Below are 21,673 nucleotides of genomic sequence, written 5' to 3'. Positions count from 1 at the left end.
ATTTTATGCTTTGCATTTGCATGAACAAACATATGCTCCTTTTGTTTGCCAGAAAGTCATTCACAGACAAGCAAATGTACAATATATCATCCAACATAATTACTAAGCATTGACTGGATCAAACTCATCATTAGACATCTTTAATAACAGAATTTTAAATTAGGGAGGGGCGAAAAGTACTGTCATAAACAATCACAGATTGGATTTAACCCCAAACAGGACAATAGTGTCATTTTACTACCAGATCAGTAGTCAGTAAGTATCAAGGCTCTAAAACAATCATTTTTTTTGATCTGTTGAATGTGGCCAGCGGTCTCCAGGTAATTACAAGGAAACAGCTGACTTTGTATCACTATTATTATCATCTCCCTACTTAAGAAGTGGTGGGGACATAAGAGTTCAGGTGAGGAAAACGTTCTATAAATCATCTGCAACATACTGTTTGCAATTTTAGGCAATGTTGATGTCAGAGCAGGGAACAAATTGCATAATGGCACATCAGAATTAATGTAATTTCATTTCTTTACATTTTTTCGGTTTCAGCACATTTTCAAATATGCTTTTAAAAAGCGATGGGGGAGAATGGTTATTTCAAAAAGTGTCCCCATGCGTCCCCAGTGTCCCCCAGTGTCCCCCAGTGTGCACATTTCCAGTTTCTTTCAGTTCATAACAGAACTATGGTTGTTGTAAGCATCCTGCTTCCACGTCCTCAACAACCCCAGCTCTATTTTAAGACAATTTTGTTGCCTTTTTCAAACTGCTCTTTTTTCAGACATTGCACCCACCTCCTCTCTCTCTCTCTCTCTCTCTCTCTCTCTCTCTCCATCACACACACACTGACAGGCATGCACACGCACACATGCACACACACCTCTTCCTCCTCAATAGGCGTGAAGTTGAGCCCAAAGGACACTCATCTGCTCCCTGGAAACAACAGATGGTTTCCTTGTTCTCACTGTATCACCTTGTCTGAGGAAGTCAAAATCAAGAGCAACAACTTGGACTGCGTGTGCGTGCACGTGTATGTGTGTGCGCGAGGAAGAGCGCGTAGGATCCCTGCCTATAGACAAACTGGGTATTATTTTAAATTTCTCCATATTCGCCTGCAGTGTCGTTAGCGATGCATCTCTCATAGTTTGTTTGCTGGTAGGATATCCTGCAGTCAAATTCCTAAAAGCCGCGCGCGTGCGCGGGGCTACGTGGGTTTTGCGTAAATGTGTGTGTGTGTGCGCGTGTGTGAAGGTCAGCTCGCCGGCGCAGTTTCTTTTCCTATTCCTCTTCCCTCTCGCGCAGGTTTTGATCTCTCAGCCGCGAGATCAAAGGCGCTCTCTGGCTATTAGTCAGCGCGAGCCATTGATCCCGCATCGATCCACGCGAGACACAGCCGCCCCGTGAACACCGCGCGAGGCTCCCCAAAGCTCCTCCCGCGCGTCCGGAGAGAGAGAGAGGGAGAGAGAGAGAGAGGGAGGTGGAGCGATGTGTGTGTGTGTGTGTGTGTGTGTGTGTGTGTGTGTGTGTGTGTGTGTGTGCGTGCATGTGTGTGTGTGTTTTTGTACTGGCGCGGGCAGAGCCAAACTCGAGCTTTTTCTTTGCCGCGGGACATGAAACAATGAGGCTCGAGCCGGTTTTAATAAAGCGCGCTTTCCCTCCTTTCAACTCTGGCGCGAGGCGGACGAGCCGGCAGCGGAGAGCGATCGATAATTAATGACGATGAATAATTTAACCCTATCGATTGATACTTTTTTCTTCATCCTTTTTTCCCCTTCTTTTCCTTATTTTCTTAAGGCCGGCCTTCCATACCATACTAATACCGTTTCACGCGCTCACATCCTCATCTCCACGCACCTCTCCCTTAAACTTGTTGGAGTTCTTTCACTTCACTTTCATGAAAGTCTAAAAACAACAAGTTTCCTTATTTATCACAAGCTACAGCAGTCAATGTATGACCTGAGCAGCAATGTTCAACTTCACCTGACTGGAGGAATCGTTACAACTCCTCGACATGAATGAAACCAGCCTATAAAAGATAAAGAATGATGATATTAAATATTTTTCATGTCAATAAATCAGAAATTTAAGGATACAAAATCTGAGCCCCTGTTGTCCTAAAACACATAAATAAGCCTCACTAGTAGCCAGAATGAGCAACCTGTTTGTTAATTATAATGACTGCTGGTGCCATTAATACACTTCATGAAGAGCTTTTTCATGGCAGACATTTTGGCTTGTCAAAGCAGGAAAAGCTCACATGGCTCCATTATGTTAAGTATCCCAGTAAGCCATGTCAGTGACGGAGTATGTACAATACCTGAGCTCTGGAATTAAGAGTGAATAATGCAAGAAAAGATGCTTGTAATTTATAATTATTACATTTCCAGTGAAGTTTATTGTTTCATTGCACTGACGTCATTTTGGATGGTAAAGCTGGTTGCTATCCTTCCTCCATTACATACGTATCTTTGTCACAAGTGTTTGCCAATCACATTTGAGGGATCACTGCAGAAATGTGTGTATATCAGATTTTTTTTCTCCCTGATATCAGCATCACGTCAGCCCCAAAAATCCAGCACCAGTCAGGCTCTAATTAACACTGGGCACTAAATGTGTATAGAAAACCAACAAATGCATATTTGCTCCCATTTGGGCAACATCTGCTAAAGGTGCTCAGCTGTTTTGAGAAATCAAAATACATATTTGCGACCAAAGATTTGACGTCTTCAGTAAGGACAAGTGGGTGTGGGGCTAGAAGCCACGGGAAGAGAAGTGGGGAAGCTATCGCAAGACGGACTAACACATTTTTATTTTTGGTCTTTTCATGTGATTTGCTGTCAAGAAGAAAACCCTCGAACCTAACCTCAGTCATTGGACCAATTTATTGTTTTTTTTCTGGAAGTGTTTCTTACATTTCAGATATTTCAATCATATGGCTTGTTTTTCTTTAAAACATTTTCTGACCCATTATCCCCTGTCCCTAATCTCGCTGCTTTAAACATTACACAGGCTTCACTATAACTACACCCGCTGACACATGTAGCGTATGTTCCATACTGTATTTCACTGAATGTTATTCTGGTTTGGCCGCTCTGTGAGGTGATAGCCCGTCTCTCGGTGTGAAGGACTCAGTATTAGCTTTGCCCCTGCAGTGTGGAGTAATGGCTGCTCTGTGGGAGAACGAGCAGAGGCACAGAGCCTCAGTCCTCCTGTAACTATATATCTTGGTTAAATACAGTGACAGTACTGCACTGCTGTCTGTTCCTATTACAGCATTGTACTGATTTCTCACTCTTTCATATGACAGTACGATGGGTGGACAGTGTTCAAGGCACAAAAGAGCGAACATGTGGAAATTTAGCTGCAGCAAAAGTTGCAATATAGCCATTATCGTGTTAGCGTATGCAGCTCTTTTGACTGTTAAACATTGGACCAAATTATTATAGTTATTTGTTTAGTTAGTTTTCACCATTTCATTGTAATTAATTGATTTAGTCCATTTAATCTCTTATCTTTAATCCAGTGTAATCCCATTCCGCTGTAGTTTCAACCCTGTCACATAGAAATTTACTTTATAAAGTTACTACATTTATTTTATAATTACTGGATTATGTTCACAGACAATGTGTCTTTGACTGAATGAAACACTACATTTATGTACCGTGCAGGAGACTCAACAAGGTGACTGGGTGTGATGGTGGGCATACAAAATGCAGGACTGTCACACCAGAGTCCAGGGTTCACATCCTGACTCAGGCAGGCCACAGCACTTTGGTTAAGATTAGGGAAATATGATCATTTTGGATAAACGATAATAAAAAAGCTGACTTATTAAAGCAGACTTTGATCTTTACCTAACCGTAGCCAAGTGCACCACTTTCTGTTTGTTGTAGTCACTATGAGTGGATAGTGTATGGCGAGATTGCCTATTTTTGGCGGAAAACAGGTTAACAGCTACAGTCAGAAACAGGATGCAAGGAGTGCTGCTCGGGTGTGGAAAGCCGTATCCCTCTGGCGCTCTTCAGTTTAGGGATCTTACTCGCTCAAAATCGTTGAAAAAGTCTGAAGCACTCAAGAGGGTAATGAGTTAAAAAGCCTTAAATGTATCTCATCTAGTGAATCATAGCATGCATTCAGTATCGCCAATGCAAGACTTGCCAGCTACGTTAATTAAAATAATTTTTGTTATGTTAATAGAAAATATAATTTGGTTGGTTTTTCCCTATTTGCTGTTGCAACTTAGTTGTATAGAAATGTACACTTCTTAGAGACAAATCGGGTGGTTTATACAGCAACCCACGAAAAGTGCAATGATGGATGTCATATTTCGTAAAAAGTGACTATTTTTTTGCAACATTTTCGCATATCAGTTAATTACAAAGAGAAACATTTTTTGAGTTTCTTGTGAATTTTTGGGGGGGTTAAATACAGGAAAATGTGTTTTGGTTAAGCTTAGAAGATGCTTATTTGTTGGAGGAGTGTAATTATGTTTTTCGTCATTCCTTCTGTTGGTTAAATTAAAAGTCTTAAAGTTTTCCGACAAACTTATATCCCATCCCTTGTACCTCATACTCACTGGAGAACCATTCTTATTTATTTGTACAAAAAAGTCATAAGTCAGATCATTTTCTGTGTGAAGATTCAGATTAGATAGAAATTAAACAGCATATTAATATCATGCTGTATATTTTGGCATGTCAAAGATAAATTATTATTCACAGAAATGTTATTTTATTTAACAGATTTAGCTAAATCAGAAGAATATTAAGCCACTACTGTGATCAAATTTGATTCATCGTTGACTTTTCTCCTTAACATTTGTATGGACAGGTTCTTTTTCCATCTTCCTGACCAAACCTCCCCCTCCTCCTCCCTTCATCCTCCTCCTCCTCCTCCTCCTCCTCCTTCTCTCTACTCTGTCTCCCCTCCTCGTTCCTCCTCTCTCCTTCTTTCCATCTCCTCTAACAAACCCATAGCAGAGTCCCTCTGTTCTTCCACCCTGAGGCTGACCAGTGTGTCAGAGCTAACCAGGGAGAGGAACAGAGAGAGAGGGAGAGACAGAGATAGCGGGAGAGAGGCAAGTAGAGAGAGAGGGAGAGAGAGAGGGTTCAGTTGGGCCTTTTTCAGGGGCAACCGAAAAAAAGGAAGATGAGACAGATGTACAGAGCCTGTTTCATCTAGTGGAAAAAGAAAGCGGGAGAGGCCAGACTCTTCATGCCTCTCATATTTTTCTATCTTTTTATATCGTGACCCATCACTCTTTCCTTCTTTAGACAACACTGGAGACACAATGTTGCCTGAATGTCAGGCTGCCCCCCTTCCTCCCTCTACCCCAGTCACTCTGCAGAATTTCAAAACATAGTTGGTACTACAGTATATTCCTCTCACTGTTTCCTTTTCATGCCCATCAGTGGCCTACTAACCTCGGCACCACAATTACACCAGTTCTTTTGACGGGCCCGGCCCTGTAGATTACCAGCCTGGTTGCAAACTTGCGTCAGCATGGTCCTGTTTGGTATGAAGATGTTGTGATCCAAATACACATCCATATACTGGTCTCTTCCAAACACCTGAATCATTAAATCCTGACTGCTTGTTCTGGAAACCACAGCACGGACACCAGCAGGTACCCCAGTGTTGCATCAAGTTTGGAGCTAAAAGTAATGACATCAGTTTCTTTGACTGACTTTCCACATTTCTTTAGAAGACCTTTACCCTGACCTTATCCTAATTATGAGCATATTTAATAAGACTTTCTTTTTTGGCTATAATCTCAGCAGGTTATTCCCATCAACATGAATCAGGTGACATAATATTACTCTAATCACTCTAATAGAAATAAGAATCATATTTTTAAGATAGAAATTCATCTTTGGCTTCAAATCAAACAACATGGCATAAAAAAAAGACAGTTCTCACACACAGATGTCAATACACTTAAGAACTGCCTCTGTTATGCTTCCCTACAAGGCCAAAATGAAGTAACTACAACTTTGATCAAAATTGAGTTAGGACAAGAAATTTAACTTTTACATTTCTGGTTTATCTTGTGATAACATTTCTAAGTTCTGTCTTGCTCTTTAGGTTAAATCTCACAAAATATAACTTGAAGATTTCTTTAATTTGTCTAAATTACTCATCTATTTCAACTTTTAAACATGCACACATTAAATTAATTAAATAACAATATAATAAGAAAACCAAATTAGATTTAGATCTTCAGGTAAAACAACTTTAGACAGTGCAGTATCTGCATTTTTAGGGTCATATGTCAAATAATTGGTCATGATTTTAAGACGAAAATTACTTGAGGAAGAAGAAACTATCAGTAGTAAATAAGTAGGTTGGTAATAATAAACAGTTGGGATAAAAGTGCAAAAATAATAACTATGAATGAGTATCTTAGATAGACGTATAAAACAGCAGCAATCACTTATATTTCATGAAAAGTCAGTTTTAATGAGATGACAGGAGAGCGAATTAAAGATTGCTTCAAGATGTTTCTCATTGCTGCAGGTGCTCTATATTGTCTTCATGAAGGGAGTTTCACATCAAGCAGGCATGCAAACAAACTGTATTTCTGTATACTTGCTTAACTGGTGGAAATACAATAAAACAATGCAATAAACACAGGACACAAAGAGTACAAACTACAAAAGTTATAAATTCAGAAGAATAAAGATGAAGAATACAAGAGAGTTAAAGCTTGTCATTGTCATGTAGTGTCATGTAGTGATGAACCAGCCAGCAGAGAATTACATCCCAACTCTGCAGTTCCCCTCAATTCTGTGAAGCAGTTTAGCGTCTTTCAGCTAATTTTTTTGGTTTTATGTTCCCAACTTTACTGATTTGTTTCACTTTCACTGCCTTCATCTCGCTTCCTGATGTAATAGGCCGCTTTCCTCATGAAAACCCCCATCGTATAATGATATACTTTGCTCAGGAGTTGGTGGAGGGGAAAAAAGAGTTGAAAGGGAGAGAATATTGGACTTTACATTGACCAAGTGGCCAGAAGGAAAACTCCAAGCGAATGCAAATGTTGCTCCACTGGATGTGTAAATAAGCAGCTGTGAGATTACGAGCTCACCATATTAACTCGATGCTGATAGTATTTCAGTGTTTACAGCTTGTTTCCATCGCTCCCAAGTGGCCAAACAAAAAATCATGTATTGCAGCTTTAAAGTTGAGACTTTGTGCGCGGTTGTTTGAAAGTCGAGCAGCGATAACACCAACAGCACAATCACCTTTCAGCCTTGACCTAAGCGTGTGAGTCTTTGCTTCGTAACGTCCTAAAGACACGGGAAAAACTGTCCCTAAAACCACCACACTCTTTCAACTGACTTATCAAAAGCCTCTGACTCATCAACGCACCAGAGGGTTTGCAGCATGAGTGTGTGTTTGCCAAAACTAGTGTGGGCAAACACTCCACAACATGTGGAGGAGCACAAGTGAGGTTTCCTTTGAGCGGGGAAGGTGCTATTGTCATGATGTGACTTCTCTATAGTAACCCCTCTATTGTATGTGTTTACCATTGTCACTGGTAAATGTGTGATCCATCATCCTCACTTGGATTTATAGGTGGCCTTTTGTAGCGTAGAGGTCCTTTGTTTGGACCGTTGTGTCCAAAAAGCATCTGTGTTTTTGTCTCTGTGCTCCATCGGTACCACCGCATCTTTAGTAAACAAAGTGCATTCTGTCTTTCAGCTCGCTGAGATGTGTGTTAGTGTGTCTATATTGATTCAGTCAATATCTATGGGCTCCATGTCTTATTCCGTGTGCTGCTTCTCACTCTGTGTGTGCGCGCGCTACCTGAATACCTGTGTATTTGTGGCATATCTGCTCGAGACTGTGTGTTTACTGTGCATGTACAATCCATTACAATCTGCGAGCGTCTGTATCTGACAGTCTGTGCATGCATGCGTGTGTGTGTACGAGTGTGTGCGTACGAGGAGCGGTATTCCCTGGGCTGCTAGTTATAATGTTTCTGGGGGTGATGGGGGGAACTTGAAAGCCCTGCGCTGCCCAAATCAAAACTAACAAGGAAATGATGGGGGCTCCTTTATCTCCTCTCTGGCCTGGGGGGCCGTGGGGGGCGAGAACGAGAGACTAGGGAGGGAGAGAAGGAGGAGGAGGGGAGGGAGGGAGGGGTGGAGGAAGAGGAGGAGGGAGGGGGGGGCAGCCTGGCTTCCTCTTTGATTTGTAAAAAATGCATTACCTCCGAAATCAAACGGAAAATTACTGCGCCGAAGCAAAACACACAGAGCAGGAGAGAGGGAGAGAAAAGGAGATGGGTGGGTCGGGAGGGAGGGGAGAGAGAAGACAGTGGATAGGTGTGTGAATAGAAAGGAGGTGGGAAAGAGGAAAGGAGGATTCACCTGTATAGATACACAGTTGGATAGGGAAAGGGAGGATGGATATATATAGATATAGGCGGCACGTAGGCGGTATGAGAGGTCGCTGGAGGAATCCTGACAGATAGGAGCGCACGTCCTCAGAGGAGACGAGCGTATACATACTGTGGACCACGAGAATATGGAAAATGAAAGAGATGATATAGTATTGATGACCTGTAGCCCACAGGGAAGAGGAAAACTTATAGATTACTACCTCAAACACAAAGAATATCTTATTTTCTAAAGACTCTGAGAGGCCTTCACTCAGACGTTCAGGTTAGACATCAGCATTTTAATGGAGGGACATACGTTTCTATAATCACGCAAAGGCCAACGTGTCCACGCTGAATACAAAATGATCCCTCACAAGCTACGCGTAGAATAATATTGTGGAACAATCCCACGTGAAAATGAGGAGCTTTCTGTGAAGATCCAACTCACAGCTGTTATTTGAGCCCCCGTGATAACTTTGACTCATTACGGGAAAGGGAGTGTAGGCAGAGACACAAGACGCGGAGAGATAAAGATGAAAAATAAGGAATGGTAGCATGAATGATGAGAGAGAGAAAAATATGTGAGTGAGATAGGATGAATGCCGACTCTATATTTGAAGACAGAAGGAGCGGCTTGAAAACAAGAAAGATGAAGAGAGGGAGGAGAGAGTGAGAGGGGGCCACAATCCAAAGGCTAGAAGCAGGGTGAGAGCGAGCGAGAGATAGATAGAAAGATAGAGAGAGAGAGAGAGAGAGTCGGTCAGAGAGTGAGTGAGTGAGAGAGAGAGAGAGAGAGAAATGCCTGGAGTTAGCAATAATAATTTATACAAACACACCTTAATAATTCACGTTCCATTTCAATGCTGGAGGGAAAATCCAAAATTCACAGAGCATAATTAAATAGAGGCAGAGAGTGAAGGGAGAGATAGAGAGGCCAGCATTAAAGATACCAGTGTAGCAGCAGGGCATCTCTTCCATCTGAGCTTTGTAAAACAACCCTGATGAAACTGTGATATCCAAACTAGATCCCGTCCCCTCGCTCGCCATGGAAACACTGAAAGCTCCTTACTTTCTCCTCCTGTCAGTAGATGTCTATATGCATTCATTTAGGAGACTTTATTAGCCGTCGTTTAACAAAGCAACCACGCTCACACGCGTGCACATTATTGTTTATGATGTGTTCGGATCACTTGCTCGCTTATATGTAAAAAAAAAGGAGCATGATGCAAGTTGATCAACAGTTTGTTCATGCACACCTGTGGTGCTTTCAGGGTGCTCAGTTGTGTTTGTAAAACAGAACGGTGCAAAATGGCAGTTGAGACATTAAACAGACAAACTAAAATGTCTTTTTTAATAGATGCGAGTCAGTTATTGCTTCAGAGAGAGAGACTCTGAATCGCCAATGAAGTAGTTTTTGTTAATTTGCGTCATACACATACAGAAGTACCCAGCGAACATGGACTTATAAGACATCAAATATATTGTTTCGATGATGAAACATTTGGTAAACAACATAATTTCTCACATTTGCGAACGAAAAACTTGTAACAGAACTCACGTATTTTATAATTATCCAACCAGAAAAAGTCAGTGAAGAATAAAGACATTTTACTGAACAGTATAGCCATTTAATCATCAATCAGAAAATCGACACCAACGATAACATAAGAAAAAAAGTCTCGGGGCGCCCAGGGAGCTCAGCTGGTAGAGCGTGTGCCCCATGTACAGAGGCTGGGTTAAAATCTGACCCTTGGCCCTTTGATGCTTGTCATCCCCTCTCTGTCTCTGTTTCCTGTCACTTTGTCTATCCTGTTAATAAAGCCAAGAAAAGGCCGAAAATAATAATAATAAAAAAGAAATAAAGTCTTGCCTCTTTTCAACCATTAAACCTGCCAGTTTCTTCAACTCCTTGCGGCGTACCTGAACACAACTTCGTACACAGACATCTTTGACTTGCAGTTCTTAATTATGAAACCACATTATCTTTTAAAAAGTCCCATTTTTAATATATAGTCCGGCTCAACTTTGACCCAGTTTTCAAAAGTCTATTTAATTCCTCCTGTTCATAAATGCACTATAGGGATGTCCACCGTGTTGCATCAGACGTGGCCTCAGGTGGCCACACAAGATAACATCCATCAAACACCTGATCTCTACCAAAGACATATAAAACATAACCTTGCCATATTTCGCTTCGATTTAAGGTATGTTTTTGAACTCACATTGCGCCCTCAGACCCTTATGCAATACCTGCAGTTTCAACAAAGTTTACACTCCAAAACTTCAACTCGCTGCTGCTGCTGGGTAGCTCGCTCTTGCTTCAGCAAATACTTTTCGATGAAACCTCTCATGGTTTTCTCATTTTTCATAATGGTTTAGATTCATATGTTGAAGCCAAGTAATTTAGTACTTTTAGTGACTTCAACTGCGTCTCTCTGCTTTGTTTCAGGTGTTGTGGAGGCATGGACTGTAACTGCGTCAGTGATCTGCTGCTCCCCCCGGTGCCTGCGCTCTGGACGCCAGGTCAGTCCCAACTCATGCACATTTCTTCTGGTTTATTTGGTGCATCGGGCTTGCCTAAAGGTACGTATTTTGTTAAAAATACTCATGCATGTGCAAACATCTTTAAACACATCCCTGAATCAGATCGCGTGTGTAAAAAATTGAGTGTAACCAGACAGCCAGAAAAGTTCAGCTCTGATAAAACATCACCATCATCATCAAAATCTCAGTGATACGTGTTAAAATTCATCTGAAAATTTACCATATGCACCAACATTGGTAAACAAATTCAGTCTCTGGTAGTAATTGGTTGAATGTCTAATGTTTTCACAAGGCTAGTTAGTGCCAGATTCACTTCAGGACGAGTCAGAAAGCTACTTAACTGCATCTCTGATGTGCATACAGTCGGCTTTTAGAATTCAGGCCCGAGCAGCATCAATCAGATCTCTCCCAGCGAGCTGTCATCATCCCGCTGACCAATCTGTTGAGGCTAGAGGGCATTAGCGCAGACTAACATTGCTCAAGGCACGTGCTGTGATATTAAACACATCATCCCTCACCTCCATCACTCATCAGTCATTCAGACAGCAATCCCCCTCGGCAAGCAGCGGGACAAATGACAGGCCTTAACCTCGTCCTCCTCCTCTCTTTCCTGCTCCCTTCTGCCCAGGGTTCGCCTTCCCGGACTGGGCCTACAAGCCCGAGTCGAGCCCCGGGTCCAGACAGATCCAGCTGTGGCACTTCATCCTGGAGCTGCTGCAGAAGGAGGAGTACCACGGTGTGATCGCCTGGCAGGGGGACTACGGAGAGTTCGTTATCAAGGATCCAGACGAGGTGGCTCGGCTGTGGGGGATAAGGAAATGCAAACCTCACATGAACTATGACAAACTGAGCAGGGCACTGAGGTATGTGTTTGTACACGATGTGTTGAATGTCAAGCAATAACACTGTGGGTGTCAGATAAATCAAGATGTGTATCACCCCACGGTTTACATAAATTGTTTACTCTTGTTTGACTGAATCTCTTTTTCATGTCGATTTAATGGAAAGATAAAGGTTGGGCTTTTCCTGGGGAACGTCAATACCCTCAATTTCTCCTTATCTGTGGACATCCTAATGGAAAGTTCACCATTGAGCTGCCAAATAAAAAATTCAATAGGGATTTCAAAATTAAGCCCCAGTGTGAAATTGCTTGGACTTCTTCTTCTTAAGAGTGGAGAACAGGGAAACCGCTCGGCACCGAACTCGCCGAAGGTGATTAAAACAATTCTGTCCACACTCCGTACCTTCAGCAGTCAGCACCCCCAACCGCACACACAGTTTGCTTATGCAAATACACACTACCCCGACTTGTTCCCCCACGCCACCCCCCCTCCTCCCACTTTCCTTTGGCCTCTTGTTAATGGGGGCTGTCGTCAGAGTCTAATTGTTATGAATTGGCTGGGGCCACAATTAGCCTTCTTAATTAGCCTCACTTAATTGCTCAATTAAGGGCCACGGCACAATTGCCACGCAAAGCAAAACACGTACACATCATTGCACCGGGCGCAGCCACTGTGGATACATGCTGATACTTACATGCTGCTGTGTGTATTCATATTGTGCATCTGCATAATGAGGCGTTGCTCACCAGTATTTAATGCTGAGGTTGTCTAATGCATTCTGTGTTTGGTGCACTTTAAAGCAAAGAAACCCAAACGCGCACGAGATTTAAACTTCTACCTCGCGATGACGCGGTCGCAGATATTTCTTTCTTTTTGTCTCCCCCCACCTGAGCACTCGGCTCCTCCACCTGAGCCAGATGGCACTATGTTTTGCCTTTACTGCCGATCAAACCCGACATCCTGGCAGGCTGTACGTTGTGACACCTCAGTGGGTGGCAAAGGAAGCTGGCGTGACGGCAGCTCAACATGCCCAGCGGGAGACACCTGAGGTCGTAACCATGGAGACGGCTCTTGTTGTCCCGCCTTTTTGTAAATGTGCTTTGCTGTGGGAAGCTGTGCCAGCTTCTCAGTGTCATTTACATTTATTTACACATCACCTGGGCTGGAGATCGTGTCTCAGAGTCCAAAGGGCTCCTGATGATGCAGATTAAATTCCACAGCCGTCGTTTTCGCCTTAACGGCGACAAATTTGTGTTTATCTGGATAAAATCAATTTGTTTACTCACTAGAAATACACTTGGCTTCTCATTTCAACACACCAGTATTTTTCAAGATTGTGATTCCTTTCCCTTTATCTTAATGTCGTAACACATATCCTTTATCACAATGAATACCCCTTATTTTTGAATTGATAAATAGTCTTGTGCATAATGAAAGGAGTGTTGTGTCTCATTGTTTTGTTTTTGTTGTAACAGTCACTGTATGTCAAGGGCCTCCGAGGCTCCAAGGGATCAAGCTTTTTGACTTTTTGTCTGTTAACAGCTGAATAAAATTTCCCTTTAAAGAACCACATCGTATTGAATCAAGGCAGTCAGACTTGAATTGATTTGAGGAAGGAGGAGATGAATAAAAACAGTGGGAAATCAGCATAGCGCTCGCCCTACAGCGCTCGAGTTGTTTACTTATTCTTTTCTGTTAGCGCTGAAACACAAAACCTTGATGTGAGCATTATATTAATCCTTCCCTCCTCTTTTTCCTTTTCCTCTTCCTTTTTCCCTTATCCTTTATCCCCTCACTCCATCCCTCCTTCGATATCCTCTGCCTCCTCCCTCCTCCCTTTGCAGGTATTACTACAACAAGCGCATTTTGCACAAAACCAAAGGGAAGCGGTTCACCTACAAGTTTAACTTCAGTAAGGTCGTGCTGGTGAACTACCCCATCCTCGACATGGCCAACTCTCCCTTCTTTCTGGCCCAAAACCACTTCAACGGGGGCTCCGCCGCACCAGACTGCAGCCCAGAGGTACGAAGGGTAGGATGGAGGGACTGGAAAAGGGTGGGGTTGGTAGAGGGGTATATGTTGTGAGATAAATATGCAGATAATAAAGTGTCAAACTTATAGGAAATTAACCATCTGACACATCTGAGAAAATGAGACTCACACAGACTGAAATTTAAAATATAGCCATAACCGATTTAACTCTTCGAATAATACACACTGAATTTAAAAAAGCACAAAACTGAACAAAGAAAGACAGGGGAGAACTTAATTTTTTATTAATAGTGATTTAATTCAGGTAATCGAATCCACTTCACTCGAGTGGTTTTGCCGTTCTATTTCTCAGGCCCCTGCTGTGCGTTCACTTTTTACAAGAGAATGGGCGGTATTCATCGTGTCTATCTTTTATTCACTCTCTAATGATGATAGTAATAGAATACTTATTATTTTGCCCTGAGAGATTGTGAAATTTTTACAGAGATAAATTGAGCACACAGAGAAAGAGGGAAGCATGACCGAATTTTTCCTAATTTAGTTCTAAAATATTGTTATGACTTTACTAAAGCAATGCAATATTAAGAGAAAATAAAGCAATGAACAAATCGATTTGAACGCTTTAATTTCTACTCTACATTATGGATATAGCTGTATTTTTTAGCTTGGGTGTGAGAGCCAGTGTGCAGATCATTTTCTAACGTCCTAGAAAGTGCACGTAAACTTGAAAGTACAGTAAGGGAGAATCATCCGTCATTTGTCTGCGCTATCCTTAAGATGGGATAAGGCGACGCTGACTCTGAAGGAGACGGTGGAGGGGGGGGGACGGTTTTAACTTGTCCTTAAAACAAAAGAAGACGTTATCCCCTCCTTCTCTCATCCCCGTCTCCGATGGCGTATCCATCTGTCATCGATTGAAAATGAAAGAAATAGAAAGCAAAGGGGGTCACGTCACATCAGATCAATGGCGGGTCATTAATGCGGTTTGTTAAGCAACGCAGATCTCGCAGCTTGGGAGTACAGTCTCGCCTTTCAAACTTGGGGCTGCGCTGTGACAGATACTATTGATCCAAAGTCCTGCTAGGGGAAAAAAAATCCCCCCTTTGTCCCCTTGATTCCTGAGATTCAACTGTTCCATTTCTTTCACCACCTTCACCTCCTTCTCCTTCACGTATTTGAAACAGAAAAAAAAAGAAAATGACAAGCACACACCGACACACACAGCTGCCCTACATCCTGAATGGATGTCATTCTCTCAGATCTCAGTGTCCCTTCACACAAACTGTCCCACAATCCCTCTCTCTCCTCCTCATTTATCCTTTGTGCCCACAATCTTAATCGCTGGTCTCCATTTGACTCTGTACTCTTCCTGCCTTTGAGTCACTGAGCCTCTGCGTCCTCCTACCGCCTTTTTTACCCCGAGTCCCATGACACCCCTTTTTATCATGTCCTTGCTGCGACTCTGTCACTGTTTGCATCACACTCTGCAGGGTGCTGCTGTCAACATATGCCTTTACCCGCCACAATGCAGCAGCAACATAAGGGCAGATTTTGTAGGAATACGTGTGCACTTTTGAGGAAGCACACAAACTAATTTCTAATCTTTTTCTTCTCCCCTTCTTTGTCGCTCAGACCATACAGTCCCTGTTTCCTCGTTTGCCAGACGCCGGCAGGGGAACGTCCCTGTTTGATCGAGGGACCACGGCACCAGGGCCCGAAGGAGACAAGCTGAGACTGGACGCGTTCCCCTTCCTCAGTTCAGGTGAGCTAATAGAAGGAGAAAAGTTAGCCCACAACTCTGCAAAAATAGGAACTCTCCGCATCCCCGAGACAAAGAGGAGGAAGACAGCTTGTGTAGAGGGAGCATGCAGCAGTGTACACACAGAAACCTTCTTAAACAAGAGGAGGAAGAGAAAGAGGATAGCAGGGAGAGGATTGAGGATATGGGGAGGCATGAACATTTATTGTTAAAGGAAATAAGAGAGATGGCTGTCCCATCGCAGCCCGCAGTGAGGCTGTGCTTCAGGTGAGAGAGGCCAGGTTAGCTTGTGAATTATGCATATCGGCGGCGGTAAGAAACAAGTCGGAGGCTGGAGAAATCACCCACCTTTTCAGCGGGATCATTCGGATTTGTCCTCCTTTTTTCTCGCCGTCGTCGACAGCGTTGACGTGCGTGTGTGTGCTCGATGTCGTGCATGCATCTGCCTTTGTTTGTACTCGCGCACACTCCATACGTGCATCAGAATGTGTACGAATGTGCAGAGCTACAGAGCCAGTGTGTAAACAGATGTATTCACACACACACACACACACACACATGCACTCCTCATCACACAATCTGGCCCCCCTCTTCCTCTCCCCACTCTGTTTGTCCTCAGGTCCTTTTCCCCCCTTCTTCCCTTCTCACCCTCCTCTCCCTCCCATGTGTCCCCGCTGTCCTAATCCCTTCCCAGGCAGGAAGGCCCTAATTGAGGGTGCAGGCTTCAGTTTGTGGCCTGTGGGCGCCCATTACTGTGTTTTCATAAGCAAGTGAGGCCTGCCTGACTGATTCAATATTCATGTGTCTGCCAGCTACTCCTGGCCCAGCACGCAGAGACTTCACCACTGTCAAATTAGCCCTGCATAGTAAATAACAGAGTGGAAGAGAGAGAGCGAGGAAGACTGAGAGAGGTGGAGGGTGCAGCGGAGAGAGAGAATCTTTGAGTTTGTTGTCAGTTGGAAGGAAGTACAGTAGGTTGTGAGGCAATGCTTTTGTTTGTTCATTAAAATTGAATTCCAGCATCACCTCAAATTTATCCGCTTTCTCTGTTATCAAGCGACGCTGGCGAGGAACTGAATTCAAACGCGGCGCAGTATTTAATTTGCTTCGTCTAAAGGTTTTCGCTTAATCCGAAATGATGCGGCGACATGTCAAAACATTGGGGGGGGGGGGGACAAGAGATCGACAGTTTGCAAGTTTCCTTTCTGTCAGTCACTTAACCTCTGGAAGTACACGGCGTCGGCTGCTGATGCATTCTTTATTATTTCTCGGCTCCATGTTTCAACGAGGTGACTGTCACGGCCGTGATGGGGGCAGCATGTCAACAAATGTTTTCCTTTAAATAATAAGACATTTTGAAGATGTAAACTCTGCTTTATAAGTTGTTAGATTATTTTAGTTTTAGTTTCCACTGCAGTGCAAAATCTGCTCACATCTGGTTTTCAGCGGTGTGAAGTGGATTCACTCCACAGTACTGGCATGCATAAATGAACCATCAGGTTTTTTTGTTAAAAGCAACCGTGCCAGAATTGGCCCCTGTGGCTTCTGATTAGAATTGCTAATACCGTTGAGCATAATTAGTGAACATTCTTGGATGTTGTATGTCAAGAAACCTTTGGTCCTTCTGAGCGCTAACCTCCATCTCTGGATTTTCTCCATCCTAGGTGCCCCGTGCTACTCCAAACCCCCGTCCCTGCTGGGCCCGTACCCGCGCAACCCACCCTTTGACTACCCCTGGGGCTTCAACCCCTACCTCCCAGGGGCCTTCTCTCTCAATAACTGCCCCAAACTGCCCCCTGGCTCCCTCTACCCCTCCCAGTTCTACCCCAACCCTCTGCAGAGCAGCCTTTCCCAGCTGCCTCACCCCTTCTCCGCCGTGCTCCCCCCAGGGGAGGCAGGTGCAGGTGAGAGGGGAGCGGCGGGGCAAACCGGAGGGACAAACGGCACGGCGGGTGGTCAGCCAGTCAGACTCTGCCTGCCACCCTACCCAGGGAGCCTGTCACTGGGTCGGACTGACATCGGGGCGTCATTGGGGGAAAGGGAACGGGTGGAGGCCAATCCTCCAGGCACTGGGCTGGGGCTGAGTCTGGGAGCAGTCGGCCTGGGAGCCGGGACTGGGACAGGCCAGCAGAGCCCCACGGAGAGGAGAGGAGGGGTGAAGCAGGACCCGGAGTCAGACTCAGACCTGGAGATCACAGATCTGAGCGACTGCAGCTCGGACAACGAAAACGAGCACGAATTCAGCATCAGGAAGGAATCCAGCCTGGCGAACCGATCACAGATAGTGCTGGATGGAAAGAAAGGGAGCGTGCTGCCACCCATCTCCTCTCTCCCCCCGCCAGCTTCCCCGCATCCTCTGAAGAGCCTGGTGCCCATCAGTCCTCCGCCCCCGTCCCTGCCTCCGTCACTTTCCCCCTCCATGGCTCTGCGTGAAAGACACAGGGAGACAGAGACTCTCAAAATGATACACAGCTAATACATTCTCTCCTGCGTCCACCATCTTGCCAGTCTGCGCTCTGATAACTCTCTTTTTCTCTCCTTTCTTTTCTCGGAGACACTTTCCTGCTTTAAACTGTCAGCTTCCCCCAATCACTCCTGATGATACTTTTTCCAGGAAAGGCAGTTATGTTCTTTACTTCTGAAATTACTGTTTCCCTGTTTGCTGTGTAAGTTTTTAACTTGCCTACAGTCCATTACACTACTGACTCGTCCATTTTGGAGTATATGAGGCGCACAGTTTTTAGGGTATAGGCTGCCTGTATCAACATCTTGTCCTTTCTGTTTTGATCTCTCACACCAAATGATCGCGCCATGGTTCCTGGACTTTGTTTTGCGTGTTGCCAGCAGTACTCAGACTACAATTTGCTGTCTGCAGCCGAGCTATGATAGAAAGCAGTGAGGTGGTAAATTACAGCACAGCAAAGCCTGCCTTGACAAACATTAACAAACAACATCCCTATACTAACAGAACAGAACAACAAATAATGCTCAGATCGATCCAATTTTACAGATTTGTCCTGTAATTCTTGAGATTTGGACTATATATAATCACTATGACTCCTGAGACATAGTCAAACACTGCCACCTAGTGGTCCTCTTGGTCAACGTCTCCTTCACCGAAATCATCTCCTTTCCGTAATCCTGTGATCAAATTGTTGCCCCCTAACTTTCTTTTGCACTTTCTTTGATATGATATTGTTTCCTAATTTCTTAATTCAAATGGTAAAATCCATATTTCTAATGCTGTTAACTGTAGTAGTCTGTGAATATTTATTTTGTCCTGTGGTTCAAGTATTTCCTGCACATTTTCTAAAAAAAAACTAAAAAAAAGGAAAGAAAAAGAGAGCAGAGGGAGCTGGACCCAATCTAGAAATTTGTATGAATATTTCTGTGTATATATTTTATTATGGTGTACATTACATTTAATTATTATTCACTATGATAAGATTTAGCTGTATTGTTGTGATTTAATTCCGTATTTAAACATGTTGGAAAAATTATAAGCTTAGGTGTATCAAAGTTTAAATTATTAATGGCAGAAGATCTGCACTCTGAAGATGTTTTTCTATGATGAGGACAGAGTTCACACTGGGAATTGTCTCTGATTTTCTCAACCCCAATTAATTGTGCCCTTTGGTCATTTTTGCCAGATGCCCAACGTACAAACCCTTTGGGTTCAAGAATACGCCGGTAGACTTATTTTTATAGTTAGCATTCACCCAGTGTAACTGTACTGTAATTAGTCTAATGTGAATAATATTGGTCTTTGCATTTTCTATTTTTAAATCCTCCCCCTAAAATCTGTTTTGATTATTTTTCAATCAGTGCTTTTTGTCCAAGCCAGCAGCGGGGCAATCGGGTTTGCTTGAGGACATTAAACAGTGGGAGGAAAAATATTTAAAAATTGTTTATCTTTGCTCTACCAGATCTCATAAAACAACGTCCCTCCTCCAGACTCTCAGCACAGAGTGAACACTAAACCATATTGTACAGCTTCATAGCCTTTATAGCCTATGGTTTGTCAAACAGTGGCGGTATACGATTAGTTGTGAAAGCTCTATTGTAAAGTTAATGTAAAGCTCTATGTTTGTTGAGTTGCTACAGGAAAGGCCTCCAGTTCACCCCCATGTGGGGTACAACTAACTAACAGCTGTAAATACTGTTTTCCTTTGTGTGTGTATGTGTGTGTACACATCCAAAAATGACAATGCAGTGGTTTTACCTGTCATCTCTCTTTGTTTTACTGTAAAGAGGAAAAATGGAAAGTGCAAAAAAGAAGAAAAAGATTAATATCTTCAAAAGCAATAAACATTATTCTGGATAGTGAGCTGTTGTTGACTGTGTGTCTGTTGAATGGATTCATTGTGTGACATCGAGCAACGAAATGAAGTTTCTTCTGTTAAAATTACAGCAGGATTTGTTTTCCATCACATTAAGTAATTCAGATTCAGACTCCAGAGTATATTTAAATATTTGGAATTAAACTACAATTTCTTTTCTCTCTGATCACTTTATATCTCCTGTGGTTAGTAAATTATATGAATAATTGGTATTGATATTGGTTATTAATTCTGAATCTTGTTCAGCTTCGACGACAACAAAAAAAGTTGTCAGTGAAAAAGAAAATAATTTGAAATGTGAATCTTTTGCATTCGTGCAAACATGATCCAAGAATGCCATAAAATAATTCGCACTAGTGTTTTAGACACTGTGAAGAAATTAAGAATTACAGTTGGGAAGTCTGATTTCATCATCGCAAAGCATTTCTGTTGATTTCTGTTAAAGCAGGCCACATTTTGTCCTCAATTGATTTAATGAAAGCACGAACAGAATAATCAAAGAATGACTTGATTCGAATGCTGATGGTGTCATTTATACAACTGGCTTTGATTTTGTGTTTTAAAGTCCTGTTTTACTTTTACTCCAACAATTACATCAATTTGGTGGAAACATATTCACTATTTATTTTTTATATAATAATGATAATAATAATACAGTTTGTAGAACATATATCTACATTCAATGACCATTCAGACACACTTTATTGTTTCAACGCTATTTTTTGGTGCATCTACTTTATCACTAATACATTTTATTATAGACCTGTGCCATAGTTCCAATTAATGGTAGAACAAGCAGTTTATTCAGCATATGTGCTCTATAGATAGTTACTTTTTTTCATTACCTCTGTCGTCTACAAACCTCTCACCACCAATCAGGAAACTACCAGTTTGAATGCGTATCCAAGGTGTGCGACAGTAAACAAATCACACACACACAACCTCATAAATATTTGGAAGTAAAAAAATATGATACACACGGTTTTTGCAATGATCCTAAAAATGTAGTTATCACTGTTTAGCCATTTGTGATATTTTAGATTTCAACATAAACTTTATCAACCAGAAACACAACAATGCGCTGAAACAATGAACTGGCAATTCAATTATTATAAATCACCCCATCAGCTTTTTCTACAATATAATCTTTCTTTCTTCAATAAAGAAAAGTATTCATACCCGCACATATTGGACAACATTACACCGATATCTGTGATAGGCCAATATCGGCCAGCCGATACATTGTCGGACACTAGTTTGCACATTCTCAAAGTCAGTGACACAACTTCATGACTTTAACTATCACATTCAAAAATCTTAAAGGTCTAACTTGCCCTGCAGCAGCCACCCAAAATGACAACTTAACCTAATCAAGGTTATGACCACGATACAAACAATGAGGAGTAGATCTCATTTTTAACCTAACATTTTAATACTTAAGTACTGACTAATGCAAACTTTGTTGAACTCTGTGCTAGATTATAGTCCCAGTTGAAGGTAGAGTGTGCTGATAACTGCAAACACAGAGCTGCACCTATCGTCTGTAAACCCTTTGCCACCAGTCTTAAAATTATCTAGAGTTAAAGTTCTCACTACACGCCTGGATTTAAAATTGACATCAGCCACAAATGTATAACATGCCAACATGGATGAAACAAAAATCTACAGCTAGATGAAAACTGATTGACCTTGAGGTCAGTTTAATTTCACATGAAGAGAAATTGTTGTGTCATCTTCGGTTTCCAACGTCAAGATACAACGTTTCTGATTTCATTCGGTTCGACTGGGACATTAAAACCTTAACTAAATTTAAAAGCAG

At 42.5% G+C, this 21,673-nt stretch overlaps 1 protein-coding gene and 1 long non-coding RNA gene across 10 annotated transcripts in view; one reads left to right on the top strand and one right to left on the bottom strand.

Annotated features, from left to right (window-relative positions):
• erfl1 (Ets2 repressor factor like 1) overlaps positions 1-19,841 on the top strand; it is a 100,996-nt gene extending 81,155 nt beyond the window's left edge. For 6 of the 9 annotated variants that reach the window (XM_084356461.1, XM_084356462.1, XM_084356460.1 and 3 more), the window contains 5 exons: positions 10,827-10,960; positions 11,550-11,784; positions 13,608-13,794; positions 15,388-15,517; positions 17,179-19,841. In XM_084356461.1, the coding sequence (XP_084212587.1) occupies positions 10,840-10,960; positions 11,550-11,784; positions 13,608-13,794; positions 15,388-15,517; positions 17,179-17,990 (1,485 nt within the window). In that variant the 5' untranslated portion in view covers positions 10,827-10,839 and the 3' untranslated portion in view covers positions 17,991-19,841. The remainder of the gene's footprint in view (positions 1-10,826; positions 10,961-11,549; positions 11,785-13,607; positions 13,795-15,387; positions 15,518-17,178) is intronic. The other 3 variants (XM_084356467.1, XM_084356466.1, XM_084356465.1) reach the window with 3 other exon arrangements.
• LOC311259356 lies at positions 10,898-11,594 on the bottom strand. The gene is made up of 3 exons (XR_014622854.1): positions 11,440-11,594; positions 11,263-11,360; positions 10,898-10,954 (listed from the first exon to the last, which is right to left on the bottom strand). It is a non-coding gene; the product is annotated as an uncharacterized lncRNA (long non-coding RNA).
• Positions 19,842-21,673: the final 1,832 nt, after the last annotated feature.

Source organism: Pagrus pagrus, assembly GCF_965226575.1.
Source record: "Pagrus pagrus genome assembly, chromosome: 7".
Lineage (NCBI taxonomy): Eukaryota > Metazoa > Chordata > Actinopteri > Spariformes > Sparidae > Pagrus > Pagrus pagrus.
The sequence above is the reverse complement of the archived record's forward strand: the minus strand, read 5'-3'. Positions and strand labels throughout refer to the sequence as shown.